Source organism: Microcaecilia unicolor, chromosome 1 (genome assembly GCF_901765095.1).
Source record: "Microcaecilia unicolor chromosome 1, aMicUni1.1, whole genome shotgun sequence".
Classification (NCBI taxonomy): domain Eukaryota; kingdom Metazoa; phylum Chordata; class Amphibia; order Gymnophiona; family Siphonopidae; genus Microcaecilia; species Microcaecilia unicolor.
In genome coordinates this window covers 264,874,807-264,902,250 of record NC_044031.1, presented here as the reverse complement: position 1 = coordinate 264,902,250, position 27,444 = coordinate 264,874,807, and the positions used below count along the sequence as shown (strand labels likewise).

The window sequence follows — 27,444 nt, the reverse complement described above, 5'->3', positions numbered from 1 at the left end:
TTTGTAGCATTTCACTTTGTTTTAATGGACTATTTGAATCTCTTATTTTGTATATGTTTGTACAGTATTAGAAAACACTTTATCTTTATTAGCTCCCTACAAGCTATCTTTCCATCTCCATTCATTCAAAGAACTCCTCCACCAATATAACAGGCATCCCAACTCTACAGATCATTCAGTGATTTAAAAAAAAACATTTTTTTGGCCCTGCGAACTTTGAGCTGAACCATCCCAGTTAAAATGTAAGACCGCTCTTAAAATATATATATATTTTTTTTTTTAGTATACAGATTTGAATTGATTTTTGGTACTCCTGTGGGTTTTGGTAGACTGCAGACAGTGCCTGCATCTTTCTTTTGTCGGTCAACTCTTTGTTTAATCCTTTCCTACGTGACTCTTGAAGTTCCTGTGTTATGTCTTTTTGTTGTTGTTATTATTTATTTCTCCCTAGATTGCCTGAGCTGTGTAAAGAAGCTGAAGTGATAGTGAAAGGCAGGGTGAGACCCATTTACATATATGATCATTGCAAAGCACAGTCCCTCTACACTCATGGAGGTGTGAAGTCAGAGACTTCACTACTGACCAGGTGTGCTCACAACCAGGTAATACCATTTTTCAGAGATTACATTGGTTGCTTTTGGAAAGCAGAAAAACTTGTAAATTATGTACTATGATGATATTCAGAATTGTATATGGATTAGCCCCTTTATATATGTGTTCATTACTGACTCTCTCTCTCTCTCTCTCTGTCTTGCAAGGAGAACATTATGAAGAACAACTCAGTTTTCACTTAACTTTCCAACTGTAAATAATGTTAAATATAAACTATTTTTCCTCCTTGTCTTCATATCAGGCTGCTAAAATTTGGACTCTGATCCCTAAGGACATTTGATTTGAATTACACTATGGGGCTCATTTTCAAAGCACTTAAACTTACAAAGTTCCATAGTAACCTATGGAACTTTGTAAGTCTAAGTGCTTTGAAAATATGCCTCTAAATGACTTTTCAGAAGAAAATGAAAAGTTTTTTTGTTTTCTAAAACTTTGGAAATTTAATTGTCAGTCTTATCTTTCTCGTTATCTATGTAAAATGTTTCCAGTAACTGACTGGCTTCTCTGTTGCAATCCACAATGAATCATATTTCTGGAAACTGCAGAATATAAGGAATGTCCTGTATTGCATTGTCCTGTATATGCATACACACACACTCATTATGGGTTTTTTTTTTATTAGCTCCACCCAGCATGCTTGAATTAGGCTTATAGTGTGGGTTGTGTACCCTTTTGTCGTGCACATGTATGCATATATATATACCATGCTGTGAATTATTACTCAAACATTTTTATCTTTTCTTTCCATCTTCTAGTTGATGACTGCCCCTGCCCTGCTTTGATTTTGCACACCAGCTAGGATCTGTAAGCAGATACCTGATCTCAGAGCATACACCCAAGAGGACTGTGACTTAATTATATAACCCATAAAATATTACATATTTCGTCTGAGAAAAAATAGACATCTCTGCTAAAAACCCATTATACGAATTACAGACAACCAGTTTGTAACTGCTGATGGCAATGGTAAAAAAGAAAACGTTCCAGGTGAAAAATCTTATTTACTGAGGTGCAGAAAAACAAAGGAGCGATAGGAGGTGAGAGGCTGATGTGCAGAGACCAAGAGACCTGGAGTTGATAGTGTCTGGGGGTCTCAAGGTGGCGAAACAATGTGATAAGTTGGAGGCCAAAACCAGAAGGATACTCAGCTGCATAGAGAGAGGCATAACCAGCAGGCAGAAGGTATAATGCCCCGTAAAAGTCATTGGTGAAACCGCATTTGAAGTACTGTGATCAGTTTTGGAAGCTGCATCTTGCCAAGGATGTAAGAAAACTTAAAGCAATTCAGAGGAAAGTGACCAAAATGGTATGGGGTCCGACTGGAAAATGTATGAGAACAGTCTTAAATATCTGAATATGTATACCCTGGAGGAGAAGAAGGATAGGGAGATATGATACAGACAAAGGAAGAAGTGATATGGATCACCTTAAAAAGAGATGATAGAACCTCTGTCCACGTGGGTGTTGTCTACAGACCTCCGACACAATTAGAGGAACTAGAAAAAGATCTGATCACAGATATTCAAATGTTGGGAAAGAAGAGAGAAGTGCTGTTGCTGGGAGATTTCAATCTGCCAGATGTAGATTGGAAGGTTCCATCTGCGGAATCGGAAAAAAGTAGAGAGATCGTGCATGCTTTTCAAAGTGCTCTGCTCAGACAAATGGTGACGGAACCCACGAGGGAGGGAGCGACACTGGATCTGGTGCTCACAAATGGGGATAGTGTGTCAAATGTCCGAGTGGGTGCCCACCTGGGCAGTAGTGACCATCAAACAGTTTGGTTTGATATGACAGCTGAAATGGAGGGCGGCCACTCAAAACTCAAAGTCCTGGATTTCAAGCATGCTGACTTTAGTCATATGGGGGAATACCTGAGGAAGGAGCTGATGGGGCTGGGAGGACGAACGAGAAGTGGAAGGACAGTGGTCCAGGCTGAAAGAAGCTATAAATATGGCTACTAACCTTTATGTAAAGAGAGTAAATAAAAGCAAGAGAAAAAGGAAACCAACATGGTTCTCCAAGCAAGTGGCTAAGAAAATAAAGGCTAAAGAGTTAGCGTTCATGAGATATAGAAAAGAAGAGGCACACAGAGAGAAATATCAGAAGAAACTGAAAGAAGCCAAGAGAGATACAACTGGTAAAAGTGCAAATGGAAAAATGGCTAGAAATGTAAGGAGGGGTGATAATAAGTTTTTTCTGCTATGCACAGACAGGGAGAGGAATTTTGGGGTGATAGTATCTGAGGATTTGAAGGCGATGAAACAGTGTGACAAGGCAATGGTCATAGCCAGAAGGGTGCTAGGCTGTATAGAAAGAGGTGTAACCAGCAGAAGAAAGGAGGTGTTGATGCCCCTGTTCAAGTCATTGGTGAGGCCCCACCTAGAGTACTGTGTTTAATTTTGGAGGCCGTATCTTGCTAAAGATGTAAGAAGACGAAGTGGTCCAGAGGAAGGTGACAAAAGTGATATGGGGCTTATGCCAAAGGCCATATGAAAACAGACTGGAAGACCTGAATATGTATACCTTAGAGGACAGGGGAGATATGATACAGACGTTTAAATACTTAAGTACATAAGTACATAAGCACCGCCATACTGGGAAAAGACCAAGGGTCCATCAAGCCCAGCATCCTGTCTCCAACAGTGGCCAATCCAGGCTTCAAGAACCCGGCGACCCCCCCCCCCCCCCCCCCCCCAAAAAAAAAAAAAAAAAAATTTTTTTTTGAATAATGTTCAATGGACATTTCCCTCAGTAATCTGTCCAAACCCCCTTTAAATTCCGTAAGGCCAGCTGCTGTCACTACATTTTCCGGCAACAAGTTCCAGAGTCTAACTACACGCTGAGTAAAGAAAAACTTTCTCCTATTTGTTTTAAATCTACCATATTCTAGCTTCATCTTGTGTCCCCTGGTTTTGTTGTTGTTTGAAAGTGTAAGCAAACGCTTCACATCTGTCCGCTCTACTCCGCTCATTATCTTGTAGACTTCTATCATATCACCCCTCAGCCGCCTTTGCTCCAAGCTGAAGAGCCCTAACCTTCTCAGCCTTTCCTCATAGGGAAGTCATTCCATTCCCTTTATCATTTTCATCGCCCTTCTCGGCACCTTTTCTAATTCCTTTATATCTTTTTTGAGATGCGGCGACCAGAAATGGACACAATACTCGAGGGCGGTCGCACCATGGAGCGATACAACGGCATTATAGCATCCTTGTGTTTGTTTTCCATCCCTTTCCTAATAATACTCAACATTTTGTGCGCTTTCTTAGCCGCCGCAGCACACTGAGCAGAAGTTTTTAATGTCTTATCCATGATGACTCCCAGATCCCTTTCTAGGTCTGTAACTCCTAACGCGGAACCTTGCATGACATAGCTGTAATTCGGGTTCCTCTTACCCACATGCATCACTTTGCACTTGTCAACATTAAACTTCATCTGCCACTTGTATGCCCAATCCTTCTGTAATCTTTCACACTCCTCCTGCGACTTGACGACCCTGAATAATTTTGTGTCATCTGCGAACTTAATTACCTCACTAGTTACTCCCATCTCTAGGTCATTTATAAATATGTTAAAAAGCAGCGGTCCCAACACAGACCCCTGCAGGACCCCACTAACTACCCTTCTCCACTGAGAATACTGACCATTCAACCCTACTCTTTGCTTCCTATCTTTCAACCAGCTCTTAATCCATAGTAATACCCTACCTCTGATCCCATGACTCTCCAGTTTCCTCAGGAGTCTTTCATGAGGCATTTTGTCAAATGCCTTTTGAAAATCCAGATACACAATATCCACCGGCTCCCCATTGCCCACATGTTTGTTCACCCCCTCAAAAAAATGCAGTAGATTGGTGAGGCAAGACTTCCCTTCACTAAATCCATGCTTTGTCTCATCAGCCCATGTTTTTGTATGTGTTCTGTAATTTTATTCTTGATAATAGCCTCTACCATTTAATATAGAAACAAATATTTTCCAGAGAAGGGAAAGTGGTAAAACTAGAGGATATGAATTGAGGTTGTGGGGTGGTAGATTTAGGAGTAATGTCAGAAAATTATTTTTCACAGAGAGGGTGGCTGATGCCTGGAATGCCCTGTCAAGGGGGGGGGGGGGGTGGGAAAAAAAACTGTGGCAGAATTTAAAAAGGCGTGGAAGATGAACAAACAGGATCTCTAATTAGAAAATGAATAATATAAAAAACAAAACTTAAAGGGTTGCATATATGTTTGCATGTCAAATGCTGCTTAGATGATGACTCTGGCTGCATCAATTAAGGCCTGTGCTAGGCTGGTTTATACGGGTGACCCACATATAGCAATCCGGTTCAGGATGGGCTGGAGAGAGCTTCGACGGAAATTCCAGCAATTTGGAACATGAGGTCAGTACAGGGCACACTTTTACATTCTTTGTCCCGCAAATGACAAGATGGATTCAGATTGGCTGGAGTGGGCTTTGATGGCAAATCCAGTAGTTGGAACACAAGGACAGAGACAGGCAGACTTCTATGGTCTATATTCCAGAAACAACAAAGAAAGACCATGATCAACTATATAATATCACGTTCATTGTTGATTTAAATCTTCAATTGATAATGAATGTGACTGTTGGGCAGACTGGTCTTTATCTGCCGTCACTTACTATGTTACTATGAAAGTGCATGGAAATACTGCAGGATGACCTGAAGTCACTGGAGGGCCTCTGAATAACACAAATCAGCTTGGGGTGAGCAAACTGCTGGTGGTCACTTTAGATTCCATCTGGGGAGCTACTGAAGCTTGGCAGAATAGACCTTACCCTATTAACAAAGGAGTTTCAGGGGAAATGTACTGCTTATGATAGCACATTAGTGGAACAGTCTCCAAAGACTCAGAAAGAGCTTTTAGATTATACTTCACTTTCTCAGACTTTAGTTAAGGATAATATCAGATTAGCACCTAAATTGAAGAATACTAATTATCAAAGAAAATTTAATTTCATGATTTTGAATTTTCCACACAGACCTATGATTTCAAGTAGAGAGATGTTTAAAAAGTACCGTATTTTTCGGACTATAAGACGCACTTTTTCCCCCCAAAATATGGGAGGAAAATGGGGGGTGCGTCTTATAGTCTGAAGGTAGATTTGGCGATTTGGCTGGCTGGTTGGCCGGCTGGCCGCCCGCCCGCCGAGTTCGGGGCCGCCCTCCCCCCGGTCCTGTCACCACTTCTCCCTACTCACATCATGCGATCTTTCCTGGTGGTCTAGTGACATCGGGGCAGGAAAGAGCCCCCTCTTTCCTGCCCAGCGCGCTGCTCTCCATCCTCTTGTATAGTGAATGATACATACCTGTAGCAGGTGTTCTCCGAGGACAGCAGGCTGATTGTTCTCACGACTGGGTGACGTCCGCGGCAGCCCCACCAACCGGAAAGAAGCTTCGCGGGACGGTCGGCACGCAGGGCACGCCCACCGCGCATGCGCGGCCATCTTCCCGCCCTGCGCGACCGCTCCCGCCAGTTGAATGACTAGCAAAAGATGAAACACACAACTCCAAAGGGGAGGAGGGAGGGTAGGTGAGAACAATCAGCCTGCTGTCCTCGGAGAACACCTGCTACAGGTATGTATCATTCACTTTCTCCGAGGACAAGCAGGCTGCTTGTTCTCACGACTGGGGTATCCCTAGCTCTCAGGCTCACTCAAAACAATAACCCAGGTCAATTGAACCTCGCAACGGCGAGGGTACAACAGAAATTGACCTACGAAGAACAACTAACTGAGAGTGCAGCCTGACCAGAATAAATTCGGGTCCTGGAGGGTGGAGTTGGATTTACACCCCAAACAGATTCTGCAGCACCGACTGCCCGAACCGACTGTCGCGTCGGGTATCCTGCTGGAGGCAGTAATGAGATGTGAATGTGTGGACAGATGACCACGTCGCAGCCTTGCAGATCTCTTCAATAGTGGCTGACTTCAAGTGGGCCACCGACGCTGCCATGGCTCTGACACTATGAGCCGTGACATGACCCTCAAGAGTCAGCCCAGCCTGGGCGTAAGTGAAGGAAATGCAATCTGCTAGCCAATTGGAGATGGTGCGTTTCCCGACAGCGACCCCTAGCCTGTTAGGGTCGAAAGAAATAAATAATTGGGCGGACTGTCTGTTGGGCTGTGTCCGCTCCAGATAGAAGGCCAATGCTCTCTTGCAGTCCAATGTGTGCAACTGACGTTCAGCAGGGCGGGTATGCGGCCTGGGGAAGAATGTTGGCAAGACAATTGACTGGTTAAGATGGAACTCCGACACCACCTTCGGCAGGAACTTTGGGTGGGTGCGGAGCACTACTCTGTTGTGATGAAATTTGGTATATGGAGCATGAGCTACTAGGGCTTGAAGCTCACTGACCCTACGAGCTGAAGTAACTGCCACCAAGAAAATGACTTTCCAGGTCAAGTACTTCAGATGGCAGGTATTCAGTGGCTCAAAAGGAGGTTTCATCAGCTGGGTGAGGACGACGTTGAGATCCCATGACACAGTAGGAGGCTTGATAGGGGGCTTTGACAAAAGCAAGCCTCTCATGAATCGAACGACTAAAGGCTCTCCAGAGATGGCTTTACCTTCCACACGATAATGGTAAGCACTAATCGCACTAAGGTGATTCCTTACTGAGTTGGTCTTGAGGCCAGACTCTGATAAGTGCAGAAGGTATTCAAGCAGGTTCTGTGTAGGGCAAGAACGAGGTTCTAGGGCCTTGCTCTCACACCACACGACAAACCTCCTCCACTTGCAAAAGTAACTCTTTTTAGTGGAATCCTTCCTAGAGGCAAGCAAGACCCGGGAGACACGCTCAGACAGACCCAACGCAGTGAAGTCTACGCCCTCAACATCTAGGCCGTGAGAGCCAGGGACTGAAGGTTGGGGTGCAGCAACGCTCCGTCGTTCTGCGAGATGAGAGTCGGAAAACACTCCAATCTCCACGGTTCCTCGGAGGACAACTCCAGAAGAAGAGGGAACCAGATCTGACGGGGCCAAAAGGGCGCTATCAGAATCATGGTGCCGCGGTCTTGCTTGAGCTTCAGTAAGGTCTTCCCCACCAAAGGTAGGGGAGGATAAGCATACAGAAGGCCGGTCCCCCAATGGAGGAGAAAGGCGTCCGACGCTAGCCTGCCGTGTGCCTGAAGTCTGGAACAGAACAGAGGCAGCTTGTGGTTGGTCTGAGAGGCGAAAAGGTCCACCGAGGGGGTGCCCCACTCTCGGAAGATCTTGCGTACCACTCTGGCATGGAGCGACCACTCGTGCGGTTGCATGACTCTGCTCAGTCTGTCGGCCAGACTGTTGTTTACGCCTGCCAGGTACGTGGCTTGGAGGAGCATGCCGAACCGACACGCCCAACGCCACATCCCGACGGCCTCCTGACACAGGGGGCGAGATCCGGTGCCCCCCTGCTTGTTGACGTAATACATTGCAACCTGATTGTCTGTCCGAATTTGGATAATTTGGCAGGACAGCCGATCTCTGAAAGCCTTCAGTGCGTTCCAGATCGCTCGGAGCTCCAGGAGGTTGATCTGCAGATCCTTTTCCTGGAGGGACCACAGACCCTGGGTGTGAAGCCCATCGACATGAGCTCCCCACCCCAGGCGAGATGCATCCGTCGTCAACACTTTCGTGGGCTGCGGAATTTGAAATGGACGTCCCAGTGTCAAATTGGACCGGATGGTCCACCAGAGCAGTGAAGTGCGGCAACTGGTGGAGAGGCGGATGACATCTTCTAGATTCCCGGTGGCTTGGAACCACTGGGAAGCTAGGGCCCATTGAGCAGATCTCATGTGAAGACGAGGCATGGGAGTCACATGAACTGTGGAGGCCATATGACCCAGAAGTCTCAACATCTGCCGAGCTGTGATCTGCTGAGACGCTCTGGTCTGCAAAGCCAGGGCCAGGAGATTGGTGGCCCTCGCTTCGGGAAGGTAGGCCTGAGCCGTCTGGGTATTCAGCAGAGCTCCTATGAATTCCAGAGACTGGGTTGGCTGGAGATGGGACTTTGGGTAATTTATCACAAACCCCAGCAGCTCCAGAAGCTGAATAGTGCACTGCATGGACCGGAGGGCTCCTGCCTCCGAGGTGTTCTTGACCAGCCAATCGTCGAGATACGGGAACACGTGCACTCCCAGCTTGCGTAGGTAGGCCGCTACCACCACGAGGCACTTGGTAAACACTCGTGGGGCAGAGGCGAGCCCAAAGGGCAGCACACAATACTGAAAGTGCCGTGCGCCCAGGCGGAATCGGAGATACTGTCTGTGAGCTGGCAGTATCGGAATGTGAGTATATGCGTCCTTTAAATCCAGGGAACATAGCCAATCGTTTTTCTGAATCATTGGCAGAAGGGTGCCCAAGGAAAGCATCCTGAACTTTTCTTTGACCAGGAATTTGTTCAGGCCTCTCAGGTCTAGGATGGGACGCATCCCCCCTGTTTTCTTTTCCACAAGGAAGTACCTGGAATAGAATCCCTGCCCTTCCTGCCCAGGTGGTACGGGCTCGACCGCATTGGCGCTGACAAGGGCGGAGAGTTCCTCTGCAAGTACCTGCTTGTGATGGGAGCTGAAAGACTGAGCTCCCGGAGGACAATTTGGAGGCAGGGAGGCCAAATTCAGGGCGTATCCGCACCGCACTATTTGGAGAACCCACTGGTCGGAGATTATGAGAGGCCACCTTTGGTGAAAAAATTTTAACCTCCCTCCGACCGGCAGATCGCCCGGTACGGACACTTGTAGGGCGGCTATGTTCCCGTGGATCCAGTCAAAAGCCCGTCCCCGGCTTTTGCTGTGGAGGCACAGGGGGCTGCTTAGGCGCACGCTGTTGACGAGAACGAGCGCGCTGGGGCTGTCCCTGTGCCTGACGAGGCCTTCGGGCCGGCTGGTTGTACCTACGCTTCGCAAAAGAATAGGGTGCAGCCTGCCGGGCCCGGGAAAAAACGTCCACCTGTGGAGGTGGATGCTGAAGGCGCCCGGTGGGAGAGCTTGTCGAGAGCGGTTTCCCGCTGATGCAGTTGGTCCACCATCTGCTCGACCTTCTCACCAAAAATGTTATCCCCCCGGCAAGGGACGTCGGCCAGTCTCTGCTGGGTGCGGTTGTCCAGGTCAGAGGCACGCAGCCATGAGAGCCTGCGCATCACTATACCTTGGGCCGCAGCACGAGATGCCACATCACAGGTGTCATAGATACCCCTGGACAGGAACTTTCTGCACGCCTTCAGCTGCCTGACCACCTCCTGATAAGGCCTGGACTGCTCCGGCGGGAGCTTCTCGACCAGGTCCGCCAGTTGTTGCACATAGGTCCGCATGTGAATGCTCATATAGAGCAGGTATGATTGGATGCGGGTCACGAGCATGGAGGATTGGTAGGCCTTCCTCCCAAACGAGTCCAGAGTGCGAGACTCCCGCCCCGGGGGCGCCGAGGCGGTATCCCTCGAACTCCATGCCCTCTTGAGAGCAGAATCCACGACCGCTGAGTCATGGGGCAATTGTGGCCGCATTAGCTCTGGGTCGGAGTGGATCCTGTACTGGGACTCTGCTTTCTTGGGAATGGTGGGGTTAGTTAATGGTCGCACCCAGTTCCGAAGCAGCGTCTCCTTAAGGACATTGTGCAGCGGCACCGTGGAGGACTCTCTAGGTGGTGATGGATAGTCGAGGACCTCGAGCATCTCGGCCCTCGGCTCTTCCACAGAGACCACGGGGAAGGGAATGCTGATAGACATATCCCGCACAAAGGAGGCAAAGGAGAGACTCTCGGGAGGCGAGAGTTTCCTCTCCGGTGAAGGCGTGGGGTCCGAGGGAAGGCCCGTAGAGTCCTCTGAGGAGAAATATCTAGGATCCTCCTCTTCCCCCCATGAGTCCTCATCCTCGGTGTCGGACATAAGCTCATGTAGCTGAGTCCTGAACCGGGCCCGGCTCGACGTCGAGGCACCAAGGTCTCGGTGTCGTCGAGCGGTGGACTCCCGCGCCGGTGGGGAAGGAGCTCCCTCCATCGACGTCAACGGGGACTCCACCTGCGTGGCGGTCGAGACCGGCACCGCAAGCGGCGGCGGTGTCGACAGCCCCGGCGCTGTGCTAGAGCTCGCCGGCGCCACAGTCATCGGCGCCGAGGGCGCAAGCACCCCCGGCGCCGGCACAGCCTGGCGCATCAGCCCTTCCAGGATCCCCGGAAGGATGGCTCTGAGGCACTCGTCCAGGCCCGCTGCCGGGAAAGGCGGTGGGGCCGGTAGGGGTGTCGGCGCCAGAAGCTGCTGGGGGCCAGGAGACGGCACCGAGGTGCCGGAACCCCGATGCGTCGGTACCTCCACAACCGACGGAGACCTCTCCTCTCGACGATGACGCTTCGGCGTCGCCTCCTCTCCGAGATCCGGATGCACCGAGGGCGACCGGTGACGACGCTTCTTATCTTTCTTGCGATGCCCGTCACCGGCGCCGGAGGGCATGGAGGAGGAGGAGGTCGATCCCCCTCGGTCTCGAGGTACCGGGTCAGACAGGGTTCGGTCCCGTGGCCCACGAGCTGAGGGAGTGACCGGGGCCGACTGCCCACGCGGCCTCTCACCCCCACTCTCACCGGAGGACCGGCGGGCCGACGGGACCTGTTCTCCTGGGGTCGCTGCCATCGGTGCCGATGTCTCGGGCATCGATACCGGTACCGAAGGGCCGGGCGTCGATACCGATGCCTTCGAGGTCGACGTCGAGGGGCCGGCGCAAGTTCCAAAAAGACGGTCCCGCAGAACTTGCCTCGCAACCTGAGTCCGTTTCCGGAGACCGAGACACAGAGAACACGACTTGATATTGTGCTCCGGCCCGAGGCACTGGAGGCACCAAGCGTGGGTGTCGGTCTGCGAGATCGGCCGGCCGCAGCGACCACACTTTTTAAATCCACTCGGGACCTTCGAGGACATCGACGGAAAAATCGCGTCGGCGAAGTCAAAGTCGTCAATGGTGGCTGAAATCACACCACGAAAAGGAAAAACGACCGTGCAGCCACTAGGCCGCAATGTGTCGTCCCCGCTGGAAGCGAGGGAAAAAGGGGAGCGCGTGCTCCACACGCGCCGGGTTTCTTTTTTTTTTTTTTTTTTTGAAAAAAGAAACCGGACGGTAACTAGACCGAAATAAACAAAGAAAAAAGCACGATCGGCGTAAACGCGATCGAAATCCGGCGGCTGAATCCGAGAGAGCGGCGAGGCACGACTCTCTCCAGACGCGGAAAAAAAAGGAACTGGCGGGAGCGGTCGCGCACGGGCGGGAAGACGGCCGCGCATGCGCGGTGGGCGTGCCCTGCGTGCCGACCGTCCCGCGAAGCTTCTTTCCGGTTGGTGGGGGCTGCCGCGGACGTCACCCAGTCGTGAGAACAAGCAGCCTGCTTGTCCTCGGAGAAGCAGTCTGACGGTCTCAGCGAGATTCAAAATGGCCGCCGAGACTTCAAAAGACAATGAATTCTGATATTATATCTTCATCTTATTTATCTGTATTTGCTGCAGTGGATAGTATGTGAATCCTCTGTTAGGGGCCTTTTTACAGAGGCACGGCAAGCCTATCGCAGGCTTGCCACAAACCAATTTGTCAGTAACGCCAAGCTACCACAGGAGCCCAGTGGTAGTTCCTGCCCCCTCCATGCACCATTTCTAGCACTTAAAAAATATTTTTCTATTTTTAGTGCCAGGGGCTTACCCGGCGGTAATCAGGCAGTGCGGGTTATTGCCCGGTTAGTATAGGATCCCTTACCGCCTCCTAAGGAGGTGGCAGTAAGGGCTCCCCCAGGGAATGGCAGCCCAGCAACTTACCGCATAGCCATTTCCATTTTTTTTAAAAGTCTTTTACCCGCTGCGGTAAAATGGGGCCTTGGCGCACAGCAAATCCTTGTGCCAACATCACCAAAGGGCCCCTTTTACTGCAACTTGATACATATTTTTTTGTTTTTTGACTTCTTTCAAATTTCCTTAACTCTTGCTTCTCTCCATATTGTGGTCTGATAGGGCTTTCTATGAGTTCTTTTCTGTCTGAATTTAAAGGAGTAATTTTTAGTTATTTTTTTTGTTTGTATGAAGTTATTTCTTTCACTGTACAGATTCCAATGTTGTAGCTTAAAAACTTCTAATAAAAAAATTTGAACATGCAGAATGTAATTAATTTCTTGCCCTCTACCCTCTTTTCCTCCAACGTGGACCATGTTTCATTTGCTGGCTTCCTCAGGAACACCAAGCTGATGGGATCTAACAGCCCAAGTCATAAATCATAAGTGTGAGAAACAGCAGAGTGTTCCTGTTGCAAACCCATGAGTTTATCCAATGTATCAGCCACAAAAAGATCTTTGTTCCACATGAAAGAATGTGTTGGTTGGCTACAAAAAATGGCCCCCTTATGATAGGCTGGATGAAAGGGGAAAGGATGAATGAGCCAAAAATTACAAACTGCATTACTGCTACCAGTCTCAAAGCAGATGCAGCCAGCAGCACTTAAGTACAAGCACTATTTGTTAGCAAAGTGGTGCACAATCCACCTTCTTCAAAAGATCTGCCCACTACAAACTGTTGGGCCTTGGCAAGACCTTATATGATGCTACATTATCTCCATTTTAAGAAGGTTAAGTACAAAAGAGTATTTGTAGCACGTCTCTCATATCAAGCTATCCTTTGGTGGAATTCATTGCCAATGACTGAGATCTGAACAGAATTATTACTGTTTTAGAAAACTGATAAAAACTTATCTTTTCAGTAAATTTGTTAATCTTTGTTAAAAAGTGAGAACTTCTTTTGAATAATTATAAAAGGCCATTAGAGGTCATTTTTCTCTTGATAATGTATCTTCCTAGGAATGCCTAGCTTCTTTTTCTTTATCTGTCTCTTTATCTCCCTAGCATGCAACATTGTCCCTGTATCTCTCTCTCCATCCCCCCAATCCAGCATTATGTGTGTGCGCATCTCTCTCCCTCTTTTCCACACCCCCCCCAATCCAGCATTGTGTGTGTGTGTGTGTGTGTGTGTGTGTCTCCCTCTCTCTCTCTCTGACAATTAGGGGATTTGGAAAAACAGGGAATTCCACCTTTTAACTACTTTACCCTGTTCTCCACCTATTATATTTCACTCCATCTAAGTTTCCATGCTACAGAAGATGGAATTCCTTTAAACCTTGGAGCCGGGACCCGTTCGACCCGGCATACCCCTCCACCCCCCCCCCCCCCCCCCCCCCTTCTCCCTTTTTCCCCATCACCTTTCCCATCACCAATAACTCACTTCACACCTACTACTATTACTACTACTATTTAACATTTCTAAAGCGCTACAAGGGTTACGCAGCGCTGTACAATCTAACAAAGAAGGACAGCTGAGGTGGGATAACCTAGGCCGCAGCTTGATTTATTATTAACAGTTCAACTTTAACATTATAACAGAATAGCCCCCCCACCCCCAACCCGAGCTACAAGTGTCCGTGCATAACATCAGCAGTCGACCCCCCCCCCCCCCCCGCCGCTTGCCCTGTTAGCAAAGCGGCACTTCCGCCTCTGGCCGCCATCCTTCGGGCTCCGCCTTCCCAGCAAGAGCCCAGATACCGTGTGGACCTCCATACAATTTCCGGGTCACCTGACCCGCCTTTCAAGCCCTGGCTCAGACCCCGAGCCCACTCTCTGTAGCTCGGGGTTTGTTCTTTTTGCCGTTGCGACAACTCCGCTGTCCTCCATCTGAAAGACACAAGAACAAGACTTCACTGCAAACTCCTACCCCGCCTCCCACGCCCGCTATGAGGGTGAGAGGGTGGGGAAACCTCCTCCGCGGGTCAGGAAACGCCCTGAGCCTCGGAGGAGCCCTGAGTTTAATTTTCTTCTTTAGCCCCGCCCCCAAGCCACCTTTCCTCCAATGGGCAGCTCCGTTGTTTTACCAGGGCACTCTAACATCCTCTGCTCAGCCAACCATGCTCTCCTCCTTCCCTCACTCGAGGTCGTACCTCCCCCTGCCCAATTTCTCTTCTCGAGCCTTCTTGAACGGGCCCGACCCTCGTTTAAGGGGGGCCCTTCGAGACAAGCTCTCGGGCTGCTTTTTCCAAGAGAAATGAACTAGGCATCCTTTTGGAAGGGCTTATTATTCTGAATCCCAAGTTTGATTTTGTACAAGTTGAGTCTTTTTACCATTTTTCTCTCATGCCAAGTTTTATCCCATTCTGTTAAATTTTTGGAGAGTTATTTTGCCCCCAGACAGGTGGAAAGACATTCTCAACCACTTTTGTATTATTCTTTCCAACTTCCCTTGGATTAGAAAGAATAAAAAGGCTTTCAGAATCTTACCCTTGTCCAATCGGGACAAGGAACTGACATAGAGGCATATTTTCAAAGCACTTTGGGAGGCTAAGTTCCATATGTTTCTATGGAACTTTGGGAGGCTAAGTGCTTTGAAAATAAGCCTCTTAGTCTCAAGAAAAACAAATCATGAATATTTAGAGTTCCACCTCATCAAAGCCACCTTCCTCCTGATCCCCCTACAAACTAGTATTAGGTACAAAATATAAACAACAATGCAGTCTGATAAAAGTATTTTTAGAACTTCCTTCAAATATTTCTTTAAATAGTTTCTAAAGAAGAAGTCTAATTTTAGAATAGAAATCATAATATTTCTTGATCTGGCTGTATCCATAGCAGCCTCCGATTGATGTTGTACAGACAGTCTTTTATATTGGCTACAAGGTGACGCACACAGAAAAGCCAACTGAGACTCAAATTTTACTAGCACGGTCTTCCATCTTAGCTAATCTCTGATCATGTTTTTCAATTCTAGCCACTTAGAAAATGGAGCCATCTACAAACCAAAACGCTGTAAAAAAAAAAAACACTCAGTACATGATGCTGTCTTCTAACTATCCATCAAAGAAACACTCTCTATGTTAACAGCAGTCCTCATAGTATCTCTCCAAGTTCCAGAGGAAAATAAAATTGGCTTAGATACAGATGCTCGCATGATAAGAGTTCAAAAACTTTTAGGTGGAATCAGCAGCAGACTTCAATCCTGGCAACTTGGGTTCGATTCCTGCTGTAGCTCCGTGTGACGTTGGGCAAGTCACTTAACCCTCCACTGCCCCAGGTACCAAAAAAATTAGATTATGAGCCCTCTAGAGACAGAGAAAGTACCTGAACATAATGTGTACAATGAAGCGTACGTCTAGTAGCACTATAGAAATGATTGGTAGTAGTACTAGCAGTAGTAGTGAGATCTACTCTCTCGGATGATACAATCATCCACATCAGAGAACCCCACTTTTTTCAAAGGAGGAGGGGGAAGTGTTCTAGTTTTTAGACTCAGGGAAGTCTCAGAAGACTGTAGAGAGTTAACATTAAGCATAATTCTTGTTCCCCGCTTCCCCCCTTAAAAGCCCAAGGCGGAAAATGTTTAGAACTAGAACTTATTTGTTATGCATTAATGACTGGATAACATCTAATCACTGAAGTACTGCTGTGCTCTAGGGTTCCTTTGATGGATGTTCCTATGATACCGAGCATAGATCAAGCTTAGATACCTCGTTGTACCCAGATTAAGAATTTGGGTGTGATCCTTGATTCTACTCTTACAATGAGTTTGATTTTGAGTTCTTATTTTCGGTTATGGATGTGCCAACGATTGTAAAGTTTATTATCTGTCAATTTGATTTTTGGTTTGTTCTTCGAACTTTGATTCTTGTGCACCTTGATAATTGTAATTCTTTGCTGCTTGTTTTGCCTTTGTCTACTCTTAGGGCTCTTCAGTCTGTTCAGAATTCAGCACCTTGACTGCTTGGGGATTTATCTTGATTTGATCATGTAACACCATTGCTCTTTGAGTTGCATTGGCTACTAATTTGTTGGCAAGTGAAGTATACTCTTTCAAAAGAACAAGGACTAAGTAGTACATTTAGAACAAACCTGAGAAAATATTTTTTCACTCAATACATAATTGGGTGGAATTCATTGCAAAAGACTGTGGAAAAGCAGTTAGCATAGAAAGGTTTAAAAAAAGGTTTGGACTCATTCCCGGAAAAGTTCATACGCCATTATTAAGGTAGACTTGGGAAAATCAACTGGTTATTCCTGGGAGAAGCAGCATGAAATCTATTTTACTCTTTTGGGATCCTGCCAGGTACTTGTGACCTGGATTGCCACTATTGGAAATATGATACTGGGCATGATGGACCTTCAATCTGTCCCAGTATGACAATGCTTATGTACTTATATACTATCCAGATAAATGCTTTTGATTATCGGGCACTACTAATCTTTGCTTTCTATCTTATAGCTAGTTGATAATCCACAGTAAGACATCTGTTTCTTTTAGACCATGACTTTTTAACTTCCTAAGGAGTTTCTAATGAAGTACTTTATATCAAGTATCTTCTGAAAATCCAAACAGACTACATTGACCTGTTTACCTTTATCTACATGCTTCTTCACACCTTCAAAGAATTCTAATAGATTATTAAGGCACAACTTCCCTTTGCTAAATCCATGTTGGCTCTAACCCATTTAGACATGTTATCCATGAAGGTTTTTCATAGCAGGGTGCCTAGGTTAAGTGGGCAAAAAGGTGCCTATTTTAAGAATATTTTACAAAGACACGTATGCCTGTCTTTATAAAAATATTAGCATAAGTTCTGCAGGCATGCCTAGACTGAAGATGCAGAGACTATGCTTCCTTGAGAGCAGGTGTAAATGTTAGCAAGTCATTTACATGCATATACTGTGAATCTGCTTATGCTTTGCCCAAACTCTCCCCCTAAGCATGTCTACTTAAAGTACGGCTTGTACTGTGTGTACTTCCAGGCATGACCTAATTTTACAAGATCCCATTTATGCACATAAAATTGCATTTTACATGTGAAAACGGCTTAGAAAATTATCTTCCATATGACCACTATTTTTGTTCTCACCAATAGCTCCATTTTACCTGACAATGATCACTGGTTTGTAGTCACTTGGTTCACCCCTTGTGCTCTTATAGAAGATCACCACTGCACGCAGCTTGAAGCGATAATCTTCAAGTTGCCAGTAAGCAGGTCCACAATTTTTTGTATTTCAACTCCTTAGGAACTCAGGTAAATGCAGTGAGATCCAAATAATTTGCTGCTATTTAGTTTGTCATATTTGTTGTAGTACCTCTTTCAGATTCACACTATATGTTTCACTTCCTCTGAATCATCTCTTTAAAAGATTGGTCTTTAATGTGGCGGATGTTGATGAGATACCCATGCTGGAGCCAAAGTCAAGCATTTGTTTTTTTACTCCCTAGTTATCTAATGGATCCACTGACTGCCTCTCAAGTTTCTTGTTCTTAATGTACTTGAAAAGTTTTTACTTTTGCCATTTTGGCTAATCTCTCCTCAAATTTCTCTTCACCTGCTTTATTAATTTGCCAATGTTTATGTGCCTTCCTATTTTCTTCATTTGCACTCAATTTGGTCTGTATTACCATTTTTGAAGAATGTATTTTTTTTTGGCTATAATAGCCTCTTCCACAGTACTGTTTAGCTATGCTGGTAGATGGTCTCTCTTCCTATGAAATACATTTTATCTGGGCTTCCAAGATGTTTTTGTTTTAGTTTGTTTTTCTTCTCCTTTTTTTTTCTTTATGTCTATGCCTCATGCAGACTTTTAATCTTTATAACTGCTTATTTTTCTCCTTGTAACTGGCTTCTTCTTTTTCATAGTCTCCCATTTTATAGTTCTGTGTTACTGTACTAATTTTATTATTGTCCCTCCAGTGATGATCTCAAATGAGATTGCATTATGACCACTACTTCTACCATATAGTTACCTCCTGCAGTAGATCCTGCATTCCAGTGAGATCTAGTTCTAAAGTAGCCTTCCCATTCATTGCTTTTAGGACCAGTTGCTCCATGAAGCAATCATTTCTAGCATCTAGAAAACTTAACCTTACCACTGTCCTGAGTCTGAATGCTAATTCTCTGCTTTGTTATCTACTGTAGTTAGTTATATTGCAATGCACTATACTCAGGATTACCATTGTCTTTTCTCAAGTGCCTGCAGCTAGTACAGTCAACTGCAGTTAAACACAATGCTCATCACTTCGACCATGTTTCTCCTCTGCTAATCTCTGAACATTGGCTCCCAATCTCTGCATGCATTCACTTCAAACCTCTTACCTTTGTTCACAAAGGATATCTCCTTCAGCTCCCAATTACACTGCAAACTTACTGGTCCCATACACCCCATCATGAACCCTATTGTTCATCACAAATCACTCTTCCACACCTTCCTCTGCCTTATGATTAAATATCACACGTGAGAAAGCCTCCAATTATGCTGGTCCCACACTATGGAACCCCCCTACTAATCATTTAAAACATTTAAAGCTGGCTTTTCCACCAGACTTGACAGCATTGACCTCTCTAATCCTCTTCTCCTCCCCACCAGAAAGGCTTACTGAGCATTACTTGTTTGTATTGCAAACTGCCTTGCTGCATTCCTGAGTGCAACTGGCAGTATTTCAAGTCTTTGCAAATAAAATGAGATATTTGCCAATTCATTGTAGGGTAATTAAAATCTCCCTTTATTGTGCTTCCATGTTTAGTAGCTTGTCTAAACTCCATTAGTTTGTCATAATCTGTTCTACCATCCTGATTGGATAGATAGTAAACCCTTACTGCTATATTCTTCTTTTATCATGCACGATGCATATTAGGCCAATATCTTCATTTAATATCATACATCCTAACTCTACCATCTAATTGTTTCCACTTTGTATATTTGCATAAAAACATCTACTACCTACACTCTGTAATCTTTTTCATAACTGGCTTACTAGCAATTGAATCAGATAATTTTGAATTAACTTCTTCTATATCCTCACCTTACTTTCCCTTGCTTGATGATATTCTTTGTAAAAAAAAAAACCCTGCTCTAACCACGCACTACCAAGCAACTGTCAGCTTTCCCTTAAGTTAAAAGCTAATCTGTCTCCAATTTTGTTAGCACAGCAACTAGATTTGATTTTGTTAAGATGGAGCCCATTCCATCAGAACGGGCTCATTCCTCAGTTCTTAATGAATCTAAAGCCTTCCTTCATATACCATTGTCTCATCCTTGCATGGACTCTGGAGCTCAGCCTACTTCTGAAGTCCTACATGTGGAACTGTGAGGATTTCTGGGGATGCCACTCTGCAGGTTGTTGGTATTGTTGCTGTTGTAGATACTCCTGCTTTCTTTCTAGAGCAAACCGTTGCTATAGAGTCCACAGCATCACGAGAATCTCTCTAGGGTGCCATCTACATCACTGGATTCACTTCCATCTTGCAGCTCAAGAGTTTCAATGTAACAGACCACTCTTGAGGGGACAACGTTTGCTCAGTCTCTCTAGAAGTGGGGTCTTGGTTTGCACAGTAGCCCTTTGTCCTTTCCATAGATATCATATGAGAAAACAACTGGGGTATGCGCAGGTTCCCTCTTACTTACAGTCAGTTTGCAGGTATTTTTGGCTTTATTTTTCTCATGAAATGCAATGCCAACCTCAACAACTACAGAATTAGTTTTCCTGAATCTCTAGGAACCCTTATTGCTCTCTTTTTAAAAAGCGTTTAGTTTGTGGTTGAGAACTGTACATAGTAAATCCTTTAACTTTTCTTAATTCAGCCAACATTTCTGCTCCTAAAACTAAGGTAACAAATGTGGTGTAAGACATTAGTACTGCTGTAATTTATTGGCCTTCTGTTGCTGATGTTTCACCAACTAAATTCTATGAAGCCAGAGTCAAAAAGTGTTTTAGGCAGAATATGAAATGAAGCATATGGAAACCCAAGGGTGGGGAGCTGACATCTGACCGGGATTGAATCTTACCTTCTGCCATTCAGGCAGGCACTGCATTGGATCCCCTGCTGGTGGCGCCATCATCTGGGGCTTGAAGCCCAATAAGAGCGTGGCCCTACCGGACAGTCTTCAAAGCTGACATCTAACCGGGACTGAATGCTACCTTCTGCTGATCGGGCAGGCACTGCAGCGGACCCCCCCTGCTGATGCCTTCATCCGGGGCTTGAAGCCCGAAAAGAGCTGGGCCCTACCACAGTACACGTGTGCCCAAAGGGGCAGGCCACGCCTCTTTCGAGCCACTTCTGAGCCCGGAGGAGTAGGGACATAACATCTTCTGGGATATGAGGAAGAGGAGGAAAGGCAAACTACGAGTGCTACTGCAGCGACATTACCATCAGTACTTGGTCTTATGGGCCAGAATTTAAGACCGATTGGTGCACCAGAGTCAGCAAACACAGTACCCTATCCCCAACTACAGTTTCTCTCTCCCCTCCGAGGCGTATGTCACCTCCTCAACCTATTCTTAATTCACTGTTATAAACTAGCACGCCTGTACTAGCTGATGCTGGTTCGTTTTCCTTGAGAGAAATGTCTGGATCTGTAGGGATTGGGGGGAATCTTGATAGAGCCCCAATTTCTGCAGCTGCTCAAGTTCCTTCTAATTTTGGCCAAAAGAGGGACATTTGATCAAGACAGAACTGTCTCTTTACAGGATATCTGGCAAGTAGTCACAAGGATTAAACATTCACTTCAAGGAACTATTCCTTTACTTTGTAAATTTTCACAAGATGGGTCAAAAATATTCAGGAACAAGATGAGAGATTATCAGAAGTAGACTCATGCTTGCAGAAAATTTACACCTCATTGGCTACTTTGCAATCCTCTGCAGTTTCTACAGTAAAAGATAGCTCTTTTTTACATTCTCAACTGGAAGTGATGATAAATCAACACTGGATTAAAAATCTTAGAATACTGAATTTTCCTGTAACTCATCTATCTCCTTTGGAGCTTTAGAAAACATATCTTAAGAATATATTACAATATCCTCAGGCTGACTCTTTGACAGTAGAAAATATATTTTATGTCCTAAGAAGCTCTAAGCAGATTAGAGACGAAGAAGAAATGGAACATATAGTTTCAGTAGATACCCTGGACGTCTCTCAGTTTCTACAGTCATTCCAGGACATAATTTCTAAATGAGCTACATTACTGGTAATATTTTCTTCTGAAATTGAGAAAAATGCAATTTTGAAATTATATTTTACTAAAAAGTCTGTTACCTTTAGTGGCCAAATCAGATTTGGGGTTCCAAAGAAATAAGCCTCCTCAAAAAATGGCCCAATGCATTTCTATGGAAAGAGTTCCAACTTCAGTAGCAAAGAAAATTAACAAACTGAGATGAAACTTGGCATGTGGGAAAAGCTGATAATTCAAAAATGGGCCGAATCAGACTGGGGTGGGGTTCCAGAGAAATGAACTTCCCAAAATGTGGCCTAATGCATTTCTATGGGAAAAGATGTTCTAGCTTCTGTAGCATAAAAACAAATATAGCAATTGGACAACTTGGCAAGGCAGTTTAAAAGGTGGAATTCCTCCCTTAAAACTATCCCCCTTCACAACTACTCAACCTCCCCAAACTGGCCTCACAGCCCAAAAAATAACTCTAATACAACTGCCACACCTCCTTGCAAACTGCCCCATCCCTAAAACCTTCACCCCTGCAACTGATCCACCACCCCACCAACTGTCCCATCCCCAAATCTGACCCTCACAATTGCCACAAAGCACAAACTTCCCCATCCCCAAAATGACCCCCAAACTGTCCCACTAACTCACAAACTGATGCCACCTCCAAAACGTACCACTGCAACTGCCCCATTCCCCTAAATTACTGAAAACTTTTTCACTCCCTAAAATACCCCTCTGCAACTGCCTCATCCCTCAAATTGCTCCACCCCCAAAAACCTACTCCAAAACTTGCCCAAAACTCCACAAAATGATCCTGCAAATTTACCGTAATCCTGCCATAACTACCTTCACTAATGCCACATCACCCCAAAAACTACCACCTGTAACTGACCCACAGACTGCCGTACATCAAAAAAATTGTCCCACCAACCAACAAACTTCCTCATACCCAATAAAATACCTATAACTGCCCTACCACCCCACAAACTGCACTACACAGAAAAATTACCCTTCCACAACTGCTTCACAATTTCAGAAACTACTCTCACCCCCAAAAAAATTACCTCCAATCTACTATACAGCAAACTTCCTGGCCACAACTGCCTCATTCCCAAAATTTAGCCCCTACAACTGTTCCCGTTAACTGCCCCACACCCAAAGAATGCTCCCATGCAATTGTCCCAACAACCTACTAACCACCACCACCAAAAATTATCCATGAAGCTGCCACACCACCCCTACAAAAGTGATTTTTGCTCAATGCGAGATGTGTGCAGTTATAACTATAGCAATCAGCTCAATTATGTATCTTTAACCAAGATTTTATGGGACTGTGCATGTGTGGCATTTCAGCTGTTTCTGGTGAGAACAGAAGGGGGAGGGATGGGTCAAGTCAGAAGGAAAGGCCCAGTACAGGCCCAGTACAGGCCGAGGCAGCATTTCAATATGCTACCGCTGCAGGGCAAAGACTTAGTGCAAATAAAAAAGTAAACCAGGAGGGGAAGGGAGAGCCGCTGGTGGTCTGAGAAGAGAGGGGAGCAGTGGCGTACCAAGGGGGGGGCAGTGGGGGCGGTCCGCCCCGGGTGCACGCCGCTGGGGGGGTGCTGCGCGCCAGTCAGCGTCGTTCGTTTCCATGCTCCCTCTGCCCCGGAACAGGAACCTGTTCCGGGGCAGAGGGAGCATGGAAACGAACGACGCTGACCGGCGCGCAGCACCCCCCCCCAGCGGCGTGCACCCGGGGGGGGGTTCTTTCGCTGGGGTGGGGGTCACGCTGCATGGGGGGGGCGCTGCACATCGGCGATCTGCCCCGGGTGTCAGCGCCCCTAGGAACGCCACTGGAGGGGAGAGCTGTCAATAGTCTTGGGGGGGGGGGGGGGGGAGAAGGCGGTTGATTATTAATCATGATTAATTAACCTTGATGAAACACAGGTCATGTCGGATCCTTCAATAAATAGTTCTTCTTTACTGCTACCTGTGACTGGCTACACTTCTTGTTGATCTCTGCCACCCCAATAACTACCTACACAATTGCACCAAAAAATTTAAATTAGAGAAAGTCAATCAGTATCCACAATAGCTATACTTTCTCCACACCCTAATTCAACAGGCAAACATGAATAAGGAATAATATTGTATTTATATAATGAAAATATAAGAAAATAAAGATAAGTTCTGTTTTGTACTATAATGCTAAGTTGTTTAAATGGATCAATGAAGATGCCGAGTTCGCCCAGTTGTTTTAAGCAGTTAATGGGCTGAGCATTACTATTCTGAAGGATCCAACAATATTTATCCTTATTAATATTTGCCTGTTGAATAAGGGTGTGGAGAAAGTATAGCTATTGTGGACCCCAATTAACTACCAACATGCAAACTGGTCCAGACCTATAAACCACCCCCAACCAACTGCCCCACATCTAAAAAATATTCCCCTGCTAACTGCCCCATCCCCCCAAAAAACTGCCCTACACAACTGCGCTGGACAAGTTACTGGAGGAAAAGTCCACCGTTTGCTATTGAAACAGATATGGGGAGGCAGGTGCTTGCTCCTGGATTGGTAGCATGGAATGTTGCTAATAATTGGGTTTCTGTCAGCTACTTGTGACCTGGCTTAGGCACTGTTTGGAAATGGGATACTGGGATAGATGAACCACAGGTCTGACCCAGTATGGCTACTCTTATGTTCTTATGTATATGCCCTGCAACTGTCTCAAAACCTACTCTGCAAATGTCACAGTATTCTGAAAACTGTCTCTCACCTCAAAACTAGCCTCTTTAATTGCTCCAGTACCCCACAATCTGAGCAGACCCCAAAAACATACCCTCTGCAAACTGCACCACCACCCCCAGCTGCCCCCTCCCCCATACAGTGCACACACAGAGACACATGCAGATGGTTTAGAAAGAATATCAAGAGCCATGCTTTGCATGATTTCCCCATCTGTTTCATTTAACATCTTCCCTGAACTGGAAATCACAATGGCCTCCTATCAGTTCTCAAACTGAGAGAACTAAGCCCAATGTTAACAGCTCTGACAAATTAAACTTTGTCTCCTTTGTAAACTGATAAATGCTTGCTGTTGAAGGATATATATTAGACTCGATCATAAAGCTCTAGCGCCTAAGGTTAGTCACAGGTCTTACTCTGCATCAGCTTGGACTATATGAGGTAAATAAATAGACAGACATTTCTCAAGAATCTTTATTCAAAACCCTTCCAATGCCTTCAGTAAGTGACCAAAAATATCAAAGCTTTGTTATTTGCCAACTGTTAACAAACACAAGTGTGCAGATATATTGCCACGCTCTCTCTCGTCTGTCCTGTACAGAAACATTATATATTCCTATCTTCTCATCATTTTTCTGATAAAAGAGATGATGCATATCCCCATCTTATTAATGAACAACAAATCTGGCATTTTAGGTGACACTTGCAACACCATTATTAGCTGCAAAGCAATCCATAACCACCCTGATGCTTCCACTAGAATTTCACCCACCCCACCCTGGTCTGGCGATATGAGAACTTCTGTAAGTCACAGTTCAAGCTTATGTGCAAAAACATCATATTACTGTGAATTATCAGCAGTAAGCAGGAGGTATACTTACAAATTGATTTCCCTGGATACAACCTGGACTGTTGAGAACCAGGAATGAATTTTTCATCTTTTGCTCGAAGATTTTCCAGCTCATGTTTGATGATGTATTGGCACTCCGCCATTGTAAGGAAGTTAGCATGGTCATCTATGAAAGAAAAAGGGTGTTAGTGAGCTTGATCTTTCTGGACAGGAACAATAAAACGAAATTACCAATGCACATATGTAGCTACTAAAAACTTAAAAAACTATAGAGTGCAGTTTTGGACCATTCTGCAAAAACAACAACAGAAAAGAGAATACCACTGCTACTCATTGTGCTAGGAGCAAATGTCTTTGATACCTGATCACAGTATTTTTATTCCCTCCAACCCAATGGAAGCTGGAAAGAATTATACAAAAAGGGCGAAGAAATATCTGACCACTCACTTGTTTCTCCGTCTGTCTGGGGACGAAATAACTCTCCAAAATAAATGGGATAAAGCTAGGTATGTGGGGGGAAAAAACAGTAAAAAACAAGAGTTTGAAAATGGGTCTAATCAGAATGGGAAGGGGGGGCAATGCCCCCCCCAAACGACGAAGAAGACGAATCTTCTTTCCCGCAGCGGCGAACAGGCGGCCGTAACGGTAAAAGCAGCAAGCAAGAAGCCAGACTCGAGTCGACTCCGTCCTTCGCTTCCTAAATCCTACCCTCTCAGCGTCCCGCCCGAAAGGAAATGATGTCAGAGGAAGGCGGGACGCAGAGAGGGTAGGATTCAGGAAGCGAAGGACAGAGTTGACTCGAGCCTGGCTTCTTGCTTGCTGCTTTCCCGCCCGCTCGTTTGCCGCTGCAGCTTCGGGAGTGGAGTGAGCCAGCCTATCTAGTCCACTGTTTAAGTAAGGAAGTCATTTGGTTAATCTAAATCTCCACTCCCCCGCGCAGCCGTCGCCGTTCACTCAAAACACAGCTGTGCGCTGCTGCATCCACGTTGTGGTTCTCTTGGGAGATGCTGTGAAGGGGAAGGGAGACGCTGGATAGAATGGGGAAGGGAAGGGGATGGTTTAACAGTACAAACATGGTGCATTTTATAAATGTTTTTCTTTTTGATTATATTGCTGGTAGGAATTGGACAATAAAGGCATTTTACACTTTTCTCAGGCTTAAAAGAGAGCAGTAATTGCCAGGTTGGAAACAAATACAAAAAAAAAAACATTTTTAACAACTTCTTGCATTACCTTCACAAAGGTAAGTGCAATATACAATCTGAGGGAGGGAGGGGAGAGATGTCAGGGAGGAGAAGCACATGGATGGAGGGGAGGGGAGAGAGGAGAAATGCTGGACATGGATGGAGTGGAGGGCGGGGAAGAGAGGAAAAATGTTGGACAAGCATGGAGGGAAGGAAAGACAAATATCAAATGGAAAGAAGACACTGCATAATACAGAAGACACTGGGACCAAAGCGAATAGAAAAACTAAATGATCAGACAACAAAGGTAGAAAAAAGTATTTTATTCAGAATTTATTAATTGGAATATGTCAGCTTTTTGAAATGTGCATCTGTGATATTTTGCATGTAAAAGTTTCAATTTTTCTGGTATTGCTGCATGCTGAGTCTTAACTTCTTGGGTTAACTTTCCAGTATTTTGCCTTCATATTTTTTGATTTCTAGTTCCTTGTGTCATGTGTTTTTCATGTGTGATCAAGGTGCAGTATTCTGCTAGCGTGTAGTATTTGCAGCCCTTTTTGTTTTGCTTTTTTTTTTCACGAGTTAGCGTATTGGTGTTTTAGAGCCTGCCTGGTGTAATTACAGTTCTGCCTTTTCACGCATAAGGTTGTAGCTCGTCCTGTCGTTGGAATTAGTGCTGTTATGGTTTAGTAAGGATATGAGTGTGTTTTTGCATAAGTTTGTGTATAGTGTTTTGCAGTGGAGAGGTTGTGTGTTGGCCTTACTGAGGTGGCACCAAAACATCAGAAAGGGTGTAGAGCCTAAATCATGACACACACTACTTATATATATATATATATATATATATATATATATATATATATATATATATATACACAAATGAATATGCTAATATGCTCCGCCCCATCCTTTGCCCCCCCCCCCCCCAAATGAAACAATCAAACTAGGCCTATGCTCTGAAAGAAGCAGTTTCAGCTTCTGCAGCATAGAAACTTTACATACAGTGAAAGATAGCAGGCAGTTTGGGCATTCCTCCTTTCAAAATGCTTCTCCTTGTTCTCTACTCTCCCAGCCCAGAAGCTGTCCCCACCTTCCAACACCATCC

At 45.5% G+C, this 27,444-nt stretch overlaps 1 protein-coding gene across 1 annotated transcript in view; it reads right to left on the bottom strand.

The window, feature by feature from the left end:
- ANO10 (anoctamin 10) overlaps positions 1 to 27,444 on the bottom strand; it is a 299,674-nt gene that overhangs the window by 229,514 nt on the left and 42,716 nt on the right. Inside the window, exon 4 of the mRNA XM_030206114.1 lies at positions 25,187 to 25,321. Coding sequence (XP_030061974.1) covers positions 25,187 to 25,321 — 135 coding nt within the window. The remainder of the gene's footprint in view (positions 1 to 25,186; positions 25,322 to 27,444) is intronic.